Source organism: Halictus rubicundus, unplaced genomic scaffold (genome assembly GCF_050948215.1).
Source record: "Halictus rubicundus isolate RS-2024b unplaced genomic scaffold, iyHalRubi1_principal scaffold0128, whole genome shotgun sequence".
Classification (NCBI taxonomy): Eukaryota; Metazoa; Arthropoda; class Insecta; order Hymenoptera; family Halictidae; genus Halictus; species Halictus rubicundus.
Window position 1 is genome coordinate 525523 of NW_027488669.1, and position 10958 is coordinate 536480.

General features: G+C 52.5%; 1 protein-coding gene across 1 annotated transcript; it reads left to right on the forward strand.

Moving 5' to 3' along the window:
- Positions 1–1833: 1833 nt before the first annotated feature.
- Positions 1834–6987, forward strand: LOC143363793 (uncharacterized). Its single transcript, XM_076804325.1, has one exon. It carries the CDS (start codon positions 1834–1836, stop codon positions 6985–6987), a length of 5154 nt encoding a protein of 1717 aa, XP_076660440.1.
- The last annotated feature ends 3971 nt before the right edge of the window (positions 6988–10958 follow it).

Genomic DNA, 10958 nt, shown 5'->3' on the forward strand with positions numbered 1-10958 from the left:
GTCCCCGGAGGCCGCCGGGCATCTCGGGCGGGGGCTCGGATGCTCATCGGGCGGCCTAACAGGGGGGGAAGGCGCCACGTCGTCCGTTGCGTGGTGCCTTCGGATAGAGTAGGTACGGGAGGGGGCCGCGTCACCCCCCCCCCGGGTGGTATGCTAAGGCGGGGGCACACCGGATTGACATGCGCGCGCAGAGCACGGGTGCCCCCAGGAGTCTAGGGACGGACGGGGAGGAGTTAGTGGGTATACTCGGCGTTGCACCAACCAGCCGAGGAGTCCCACATAACCCGGACCACCCCCCCCGGGGGGGTTCGGGTATCCGTAACGAGATTACCTCCTCGGAAAAAAAAAAAAAAAAAAAAAAAAATAGGATAGGATAGAGCATAGGATAGGATGGAGGATAGGGTAGGATAGAGGATAGGATAGGATAGAGGATAGGATAGACGATAGGATAGGATAGAGGATAGGATAGGATAGAGGATAGAGGATAGGATAGGATAGAGGATAGAGGATAGGATAGGATAGAGGATAGGATAGGATAGAGGATAGGATAGGATAGAGGATAGAGGATAGGATAGGATAGAGGATAGAGGATAGGATAGGGTAGAGGATAGGATAGGATAGAGGATAGGATAGGATAGAGGACAGGATAGGATACAGGATTGGATAGGATACAGGAAAGGATAGGATTGGGGATAGGATAGGATGGACGATAGGATAGGATAGAGGATAGGATAGGATAGAGGATAGGATAGGATACAGGATAGGATAGGATAGGATAGAGGATAGGATAGGGGATTTGATAGGATAGAGGATAGGATAGGATAGAGGATAGGATAGGATACAGGATAGGATAGGATAGAGGATAGGATAGGATAGAGGATAGGATAGGATATAGGATAGGATAGGATAGAGGATAGGATAGGATAGAGGAATAGGATAGGATAGAGGATAGGATAGACGATAGGATGGGATAGAGCATAGGATAGGATAGAGGATAGGATAGGATAGAAGATAGGTGTTCGGGAATAGCATAAAAAACCCACTTCATGCAATGCATTATATTTTATTGTTAAATCGACCTGTGTACAGAGATGTAATAAACGCACGACAAAGGCTGATCGACAACGCGTGCGCGCGGCCTGCCTCGTCGCACCCCTCCTCAACCCCCGCGTGCGCCACGGGTGGATCGAGCAGCTCGCGGCGTGCGAGGGGAGCGGGCGGGTGTGGCGCGTGCGCCGCGCGACGGTTGATCGATCTCAGTTCGATCACGACCACACACGTTGAGCATCGAGTTTTCTTTTCTTGCGATCCACCGTTTGTCCGTCGATTTCGTCCTTTTCGTTTTCCCAGTTATTCTTATTACGACTCAGACAGTAGTTGCCTCAGCTACGAGGCAAGCTCGATTTGTCGTTAACATTGGTCCTTCGAGCCGGATATTTAGTTCTGCGGGAGTTTTCTGTGCATCGATCGCGATCCAGTCCTGCACGCAGCACGCGACTTCGGCTTTCGCGCTTCTCTGACCCGCGACTCCGATTTCGGATCTCAGTGGTGTTTCTCCCCATCTGAAACATTCACATCATTGTAGTGCGTGCAGAAACACAGTGCTTTTTGATTTAATAATACGATCAGTACGAGAAAATCGAGGCGTTGAACCAGTTCGACTTTTGAACGTGGTAACGGCCTTTTTTTTCGGCGACCCGTTCCTCGCAGCGGTCGTCCGCTTGACAAACAAACATTCCGCGCTCCGCTTGTTGTTCGCGCGTTTGAACTTGGAAGTGACAACCTACCGCAACGGTCGTCGTGCTCATCGCGGGTTGCTGATTTCCGATCAAGATGACTTCTACGGTCGACGACCTCGTCGCAGCACAGAAGGACCTCGGAGGTCGAATTTCTCGGTTCCTGATTAACCTGAAAAAGAGCGGAGCAGATAACCTGACGCTACCCGTACTCCGGAAACGGCGAGAACTGCTGGAGTCGTACTGGCGCCAATTCAATCAACGCCACGTCGAGCTGACCCGGCTGGCATCCGCCGATCTACCGTACCTGATCGACGACTTCTTCGCTGCGGTCGAGGACGCCTTCGTGATAAACGGAGCTGCAGTCGAGGAGCTGATAGCGATGCAGACTCCCCACAAGGCAGAGACCACGATGATCACGCCGTCTTCCGATCCGGAACCCGTCCTGCCGCCGATGAAGCTGCCGACGTTCTCCGGAGATCTGTACGAGTGGGAGAGCTTCAAGGATCAATTCTGCTCCTTGGTGCATCACTCAACCCGCATCGCGAATGTCAGAAAGATGCAGTATTTAAAGTCCTGCCTCACCGGAGATGCGGCGAACATGCTGGACCTCACGCCCATCACCGACGCCAACTACGAAGGAGCCTGGTCCGCGCTGGAGCGCCGGTTCGGAAATCAGCGGATCCTCTCGGCGGCACATATGCGGCGCCTGATAACCCGTCCGGCCCTACCCAAGATGCAGCCGAATGAGATCAAGCGCTTAGTGGACGACTTCAGACAGACGCAGCGGGCCTTCCAGGCCCTGAAGAAACCCGTCAAGGAGTGGGACGAGTGGTTCGTTTTCCTGGCGTCGGAGAAATTGGATCAACCCACGAGACTGGCTTGGGAAGTCTCCCTGAAGGATCCGACCGCCACTCCTACCTTTGATGAGCTGGAGTCGTTCCTGGAGAACAGGGTCCACGCACTCGGCTCGGCACGGATCCCGGAACAAGCTGGGACGTCGAAGGGTGGAGGCGCCGTCGTGCGAAACACTCCCGTGGTCTCCCGCAACACGCTGGCGGTCAAGGTTGAACCTAAGGGAACGACGAAGGGTGGTCGTCAGTGCCCACTCTGTGCCGGGAATCATGCGCTCAATGCGTGCAAGCAGTACAAGGCGTTACCTGCAGCGAAACGGCGTCAGTTCGTGATCGATAAGGGTCTCTGCCTCTCGTGCCTAGCGAGCAGCCACCAGCTTCCGCAGTGCTCCTCGTCGTTTCGATGCTGGGTCTGCGACAAGCAGCACAACACCACCCTCCATGACGCCTTCCTGAAGGACGCGAGGGCCGAATCTACCACGTCTTCTTCGGCTGTCAACTACGCCGTGGGCTGCAACAAGGCCACCCTCCTCGCCACCGCTAGAGTCACTCTGGAGGCACCCAATGGTCGGTCTCTGACGGTCCGAGCCTTACTGGACTCAGGCTCCGAGGCATCCTTCCTCTCCGAGTGGGCCGCCCAGTCGTTAAGGTTGAGGAGACGGACCGTACGGGTAGAGCTGACCGGATACCAGGGAACCAGCGTGGGAACTGCACGGACGGAGGTAAAGGTATCGCTCCGATCACCGGTGGATGATGAGTTTCAGGTCACCTTAGAAGCACTCGTCACCAAGAGCCTCGTCTCTCCTACCCCGTCGCAACCGGTGTCCTTGGGAGACTGGCCGCACGTGAAGGGCTTGCCGCTGGCCGATCCGCACTTCTCGGACCCTGCGCAGGTGGACGTGCTACTGGGTGCCGACGTCTGCGGGATGTTGCTGCTGGAGAAGCGGGTGGGCCCTCCTGGTACCCCGGCAGCTATCCGAACTCCTTTCGGATGGACACTGCTGGGACCCATCGAGGTGTCGGGGCCGCCACGGTCCACCAGGATCCATTGCGTAAGGCGACAAGAACCCTTACCCGACCTCCAGCGGTTTTGGGAATTGGAGGAGCTCTCACACGAAACTCCCATGTCACCAGACGAACTAAGCTGTGAGGAGCTGTTCCGGAGCACCACACGTCGCGACCCGTCGGGGCGGTATGTAGTTCGTCTACCGTTTAAGGGGGGAAGACATCCACAGGTGGGCTCGTCGAGATCGGCGGCAATCCGCATGCTGCTCAAGGCCGAACGAACCTGGTCGAGAGATCATAGTTTGCGTGATCAGTACGTCGACTTCATGGAGGAGTACCATCGACTCGGACACATGAGCCCGGTGAGCAGACCCCTGAAGGATCAGGAACCAGGCCATTACCTACCCCACCACGCGGTCTGGAAGGAGTGTGGCACACTCCAGAAAATTCGGGTCGTCTTCAACGCGTCCTTCCCTTCAGCCAAGGACTCCTCACTCAACGATGCGCTACTGCCGGGACCAAAGCTTCAGTCAGAGCTTTGGGCCGTCGTGACTCGATGGCGTCTCTTCAGGGTGGCGTTTTCGGCGGACATCGTCAAGATGTTTCGCCAGATATTAATACACCCGGACGATCAGGACTGGCTGCGAGTTCTGTGGAGAAAGCACCCGACTGATCAGTTAATCGATTTCAGGATGACCACCGTCACCTACGGTACAGCGTCTGCTCCCTACCTGGCGCACCGGGTCCTGCAACAGCTAGCCGTCGACGAGGGGACCCGCTATCCATTAGGAGCGGAGGCACTCCGACGTCATGCTTACGTCGACGACATCCTGTCGGGCGCCGACGACTTAGGTGCGGCCTTGGATACTGCCCAGCAACTGACGAGCCTACTCGAGTCCGGGGGCTTCCCTCTGGACAAGTGGGCAAGCAACGTTCCCGAACTCCGCTCGTCGACGCCGCAGACCAAGGTGATCCAGGAGAGCGAAGTGCACGGAGCCTTGGGCCTGCTTTGGGACACCAAGCGCGACACTCTGGCGGTGCGGGGCCCGAGATTCGACGACGGACTGTCGGAATCAACGTGGACAAAGCGATCGATCCTATCCGAGATCGCACGACTCTTCGACCCACTAGGGTGGCTGGCACCTGTAATAGTAAGGGCCAAAATCTTATTACAGGATCTGTGGTTGGCAGGGGTCACGTGGGACCAACCCTTGGACGAGGGACTTACCTGCCGTTGGCGGAGCTTCCGAGGAGACCTCAGTGCACTGAGTGAAGTCCACGTACCAAGGTGGATACATCATTCATCGGGAAGCCTCGAGGTCGAGCTGCATGGCTTCTGCGACGCCTCGGAACGCGCATACGCAGCTGCCGTATACCTGGTGGTCCGCCGAGATCAGCATCACACGAACCTCCTGGTGGCGAAGTCCAGGGTAGCTCCGGTCAAGACCCTGAGCATCCCTCGGCTGGAACTCTGCGGAGCAGTCCTCCTGGCACAGCTGCTGGCGTCGATGAGGAGGGAGCTGAGCCTGGATTCCTGCCCGATCAGCGCCTGGACCGACTCGACGGTAGCGCTGGCGTGGCTTCGCTCCCATCCGTCAAAATGGAAGCCCTTCGTCGCCCATCGAGTGTCCGAAATCCAGAATCTCCTTCCCGGAGTGACGTGGCGACACGTGGGAACGACTGATAACCCCGCCGACCTGGCTACCAGAGGCATCCCAGCGAACGAGTTACGAGACTCGAAACTCTGGTGGAAGGGCCCGGCCTGGCTGACGGATCCACACGCAGGCTGGCCGGCCACCTCGATTGCCGATCTGCCTCGAGACCTTCCGGAGCAGAGGACCGTGTCTGTCGCACTGGTGCAAGAGGAGCCTGAAAAGGAGCAGTTCGTTACCAGGTTCTCCTCCCTGACGAGATTGATGCGGGTCACTGCTTACCTTCGTCGGTTTACAGATAACTGCCGGAAAGTCCGTGGCAGACGAGGACCGCTGACGTCTTCCGAGCTGCAGGAGGCTCTCCACACGGTCATACGCACGTGCCAGCGAAGTGACTTCCCACAGGAACTGCACGCACTCAGTCGAGGTAACGCAGTGCCATCCGGATCTCCACTCAAATCTCTGACACCCTTTTTAGGTGAGGACGGAATCCTAAGGGTCGGAGGTCGTCTTCAGAACACCATGCTGTCGGAGTCCCAACGACACCCAGCAATAATCAACCGTACCTCTCACTTGGCGCTGCTGGTGATACGCGATGCACATAGGCAGACTCTCCACGGAGGACTCAACGCCACGCTGACCTGGATCCTAAGGGCCTTCTGGATCCCACGCGGACGATCCCGGGTGAAGCAGGTCCTGCGCAACTGTGTCACGTGCACACGGTTCCGAGCCTCTACCGGACAACAGCGGATGGGCAATCTTCCAGCATCGAGGGTGCTTCCAGCCAAACCGTTCCTGCGGACCGGTGTGGACTACGCGGGACCCCTGCACATGCGCACCAGTAAGGGGAGAGGCCACAAAAGTCAGAAAGGGTACGTGGCAGTGTTTGTGTGCATGGTGACCAAAGCCGTGCACTTAGATGCAGTTACAGACCTGTCAGCGGCGGCCTTCATCGCAGCGTTTCAACGGTTTACGGCACGACGTGGACGTTGCAGTCACCTGTATAGCGACAATGGCACCACCTTCCGAGGAGCCGATGCGGAGCTGCAGCGCATGTTCAGGGCAGCGTCGGCCTTCTACGCTCACGTCGCCGAGGCACTCGCTACGGACGGAACCCAGTGGGAATTTATCCCACCTTATTCACCGCACATGGGGGGCCTTTGGGAAGCAGCGGTGAAGTCAATGAAAGCTCATCTCCGACGGGTGATAGGTGACACTACGCTTACCTACGAGGAGATGACGACACTGCTGTGCCGCGTAGAAGCCTGCCTGAACTCCCGCCCCCTAAGCCCCCTCTCCGACGATCCAACCGATCTGGCTCCGCTCACGCCGGGACACTTCCTGGTGGGCGAGCCTCTTCGTACACCTCCCGAACCACCCACCGAATATTCCACACTGTCACTCGGATCACGGTGGCGACTTATTCACGCTATGCACCATAATTTTTGGCACAGGTGGATGCAGGAGCACTTGCACCAAATGCAGCAGCGCACCAAATGGCAAGATCGGCGGGAGGATCTTCGTCCGGGTACACTGGTACTCGTCAAAGAGGATTCCACGCCGCCGACCCGCTGGCCGCTCGCACGTGTCGAATCCACGCAGCCCGGCAAGGATGGACTCGTACGGGTCGTCACGTTACGCTCCGGATCCCGCACGTTTTCCAGAACGATCGCGAAGCTCGTCGAGCTTCCTATCCGTGAGGAAGCGGGGCCGCGAGACGGGACGACTGGCGAACACTAACCACGAGCCGATAATGTCCGACGTATCTGCGGAGACAGCACGTGGCGGACGGACAACGGCTGTGTTCTACGCAGTACTACGCCGCATTCCAGAATGAACCACCGTTCCCCCTCCCAGCGTCCCGCCATACGCCACGCGGACACGACCGCGTGCATCAAGCGAGTCCCATTTCGACGCACCCGTGGTGACGTCAAGGCGGGCGGTATGTTCGGGAATAGCATAAAAAACCCACTTCATGCAATGCATTATATTTTATTGTTAAATCGACCTGTGTACAGAGATGTAATAAACGCACGACAAAGGCTGATCGACAACGCGTGCGCGCGGCCTGCCTCGTCGCACCCCTCCTCAACCCCCGCGTGCGCCACGGGTGGATCGAGCAGCTCGCGGCGTGCGAGGGGAGCGGGCGGGTGTGGCGCGTGCGCCGCGCGACGGTTGATCGATCTCAGTTCGATCACGACCACACACGTTGAGCATCGAGTTTTCTTTTCTTGCGATCCACCGTTTGTCCGTCGATTTCGTCCTTTTCGTTTTCCCAGTTATTCTTATTACGACTCAGACAGTAGTTGCCTCAGCTACGAGGCAAGCTCGATTTGTCGTTAACAATAGGATAGAATAGAGGATAGGATAGGATAGAGGATAGGATAGGATAGAGGATAGGATAGGATAGAGGAATAGGATAGGATAGAGGATAGGATAGACGATAGGATAGGATAGAGCATAGGATAGGATAGAGGATGGGATAGGATAGAGGACAGGATAGGATACAGGATTGGATAGGATACAGGAAAGGATAGGATTGAGGATAGGATAGGATGGAGGATAGGATAGGATAGAGGATAGGATAGGATAGAGGATAGGATAGACGATAGGATAGGATAGCGGATAGGATAGGATAGAGGATAGAGGATAGGATAGGATAGAGGATAGAGGATAGGATAGGATAGAGGATAGGATACGATAGAGGATAGGATAGGATGGAGGATAGGGTAGGATAGAGGATAGGATAGGATAGAGGATAGGATAGACGATAGGATAGGATAGAGGATAGGATAGGATAGAGGATAGAGGATAGGATAGGATAGAGGATAGGATAGACGATAGGATAGGATAGAGGATAGGATAGGATAGAGGATAGAGGATAGGATAGGATAGAGGATAGAGGATAGGATAGGATAGAGGATAGGATAGGATAGAGGATAGGATAGGATAGAGGATAGAGGATAGGATAGGATAGAGGATAGAGGATAGGATAGGGTAGAGGATAGGATAGGATAGAGCATAGGATAGGATGGAGGATAGGGTAGGATAGAGGATAGGATAGGATAGAGGATAGGATAGACGATAGGATAGGATAGAGGATAGGATAGGATAGAGGATAGAGGATAGGATAGGATAGAGGATAGAGGATAGGATAGGATAGAGGATAGGATAGGATAGAGGATAGGATAGGATAGAGGATAGGATAGGATAGAGGATAGAGGATAGGATAGGATAGAGGATAGAGGATAGGATAGGGTAGAGGATAGGATAGGATAGAGGATAGGATAGGATAGAGGATAGGATAGGATAGAGGATAGGATAGGATAGAGGATAGAGGATAGGATAGGATAGAGGATAGAGGATAGGATAGGGTAGAGGATAGGATAGGATAGAGGATAGGATAGGATAGAGGACAGGATAGGTTACAGGATTGGATAGGATACAGGAAAGGATAGGATTGGGGATAGGATAGGATGGACGATAGGATAGGATAGAGGATAGGATAGGATAGAGGATAGGATAGGATACAGGATAGGATAGGATAGGATAGAGGATAGGATAGGGGATTTGATAGGATAGAGGATAGGATAGGATAGAGGATAGGATAGGATACAGGATAGGATAGGATAGAGGATAGGATAGGATAGAGGATAGGATAGGATATAGGATAGGATAGGATAGAGGATAGGATAGGATAGAGGAATAGGATAGGATAGAGGATAGGATAGACGATAGGATGGGATAGAGCATAGGATAGGATAGAGGATAGGATAGGATAGAAGATAGGATAGAATAGAGGATAGGATAGGATAGAGGGTAGGATAGGATAGAGGATAGGATAGGATAGAGGAATAGGATAGGATAGAGGATAGGATAGACGATAGGATAGGATAGAGCATAGGATAGGATAGAGGATGGGATAGGATAGAGGACAGGATAGGATACAGGATTGGATAGGATACAGGAAAGGATAGGATTGAGGATAGGATAGGATGGAGGATAGGATAGGATAGAGGATAGGATAGGATAGAGGATAGGATAGACGATAGGATAGGATAGCGGATAGGATAGGATAGAGGATAGAGGATAGGATAGGATAGAGGATAGAGGATAGGATAGGATAGAGGATAGGATACGATAGAGGATAGGATAGGATAGAGGATAGGATAGGACAGAGGATAGGGTTGGGGATTTGATAGGATAGAGGATAGGATAGGATAGAGTATAGGATAGGATAAGATAAAAGGATAGGATCGAATAGAGGATAGGATAGGATAGAGGACAGGAGAGGATACAGGATTGGATAGGATACAGGAAAGGATAGGATTGAGGATAGGATAGGATGGAGGATAGGATAGGATAGAGGATAGGATAGGATAGAGGATAGGATAGACGATAGGATAGGATAGAGGATAGGATAGAGGATAGCATAGGATAGAGGATAGGATAGGACAGAGGATAGCATAGGATAGAGGATAGGATAGGACAGAGGATAGGATAGGATAGAGGATAGGATAGGATAGAGGATAGGATAGGATACAGGATAGGATAGGATGGAGGATAGGATAGGATAGAGGATAGGATAGGATAGAGGATAGGATAGAGGATTGGATAGGATACAGGATAGGATAGGATAGAGGATAGGATAGGGGATTTGATAGGATAGAGGATAGGATATGATAGAGGATAGGATAGGATAGAGGATAGGATAGAGGATAGCATAGGATAGAGGATAGGATAGGACAGAGGATAGCATATGATAGAGGATAGGATAGGATAGAGGATACGATAGGATAGAGGATAGGATAGGATAGAGGATAGGATAGGATAGAGGATAGGATAGGATAGAGGATAGGATAGGATATAGGATAGGATAGGATAGAGGATAGGATAGGATAGAGGAATAGGATGGGATAGAGGATAGGATAGACGATAGGATAGGATAGAGCATAGGATAGGATGGAGGATAGGGTAGGATAGAGGATAGGATAGGATAGAGGATAGGATAGACGATAGGATAGGATAGAGGATATGATAGGATAGAGGATAGAGGATAGGATAGGATAGAGGATAGAGGATAGGATAGGATAGAGGATAGGATAGGATAGAGGATAGGATAGGATAGAGGATAAGATAGGATAGAGGATAGGATAGGATAGAGGATAGGATTGGACAGAGAATAGGGTAGTGGATTTGATAGGATAGAGGATAGGATAGGATAGAAGATAGGATAGGATAGAGGATAGGATAGGATATAGGATAGGATATGATAGAGGACAGGATAGGATACAGGATTTAATAGGATACAGGAAAGGATAGGATTGAGGATAGGATAGGATGGAGGATAGGATAGGATAGAGGATAGGATAGGATACAGGATAGGATAGACGATAGGATAGGATAGAGGATTGGATAGGATAGATGATAGATGATAGGATAGGATAGAGGATAGAGGATAGGATAGGGGATTTGATAGGATAGAGGATAGGATAGGATAGAAGATAGGATAGGATAGAGGATAGGATAGGATAGAGGATAGGATAGGATAGAGGATAGGATAGGATAGAGGACAGGATAGGATACAGGATTGGATAGGATAGAGGATAGGATTGGACAGAGAATAGGGTAGGGGATTTGATAGGATAGAGGATAGGATAGGATAGAGGATAGGATAGGATAGAGGATAGGATAGGATATAGGATAGGATA

Excerpts from the sequence above, each read along its gene's own strand:
- LOC143363793 (XM_076804325.1), top strand. The coding sequence starts at position 1,834 with ATGACTTCTACGGTCGACGACCTCGTCGCAGCACAGAAGGACCTCGGA.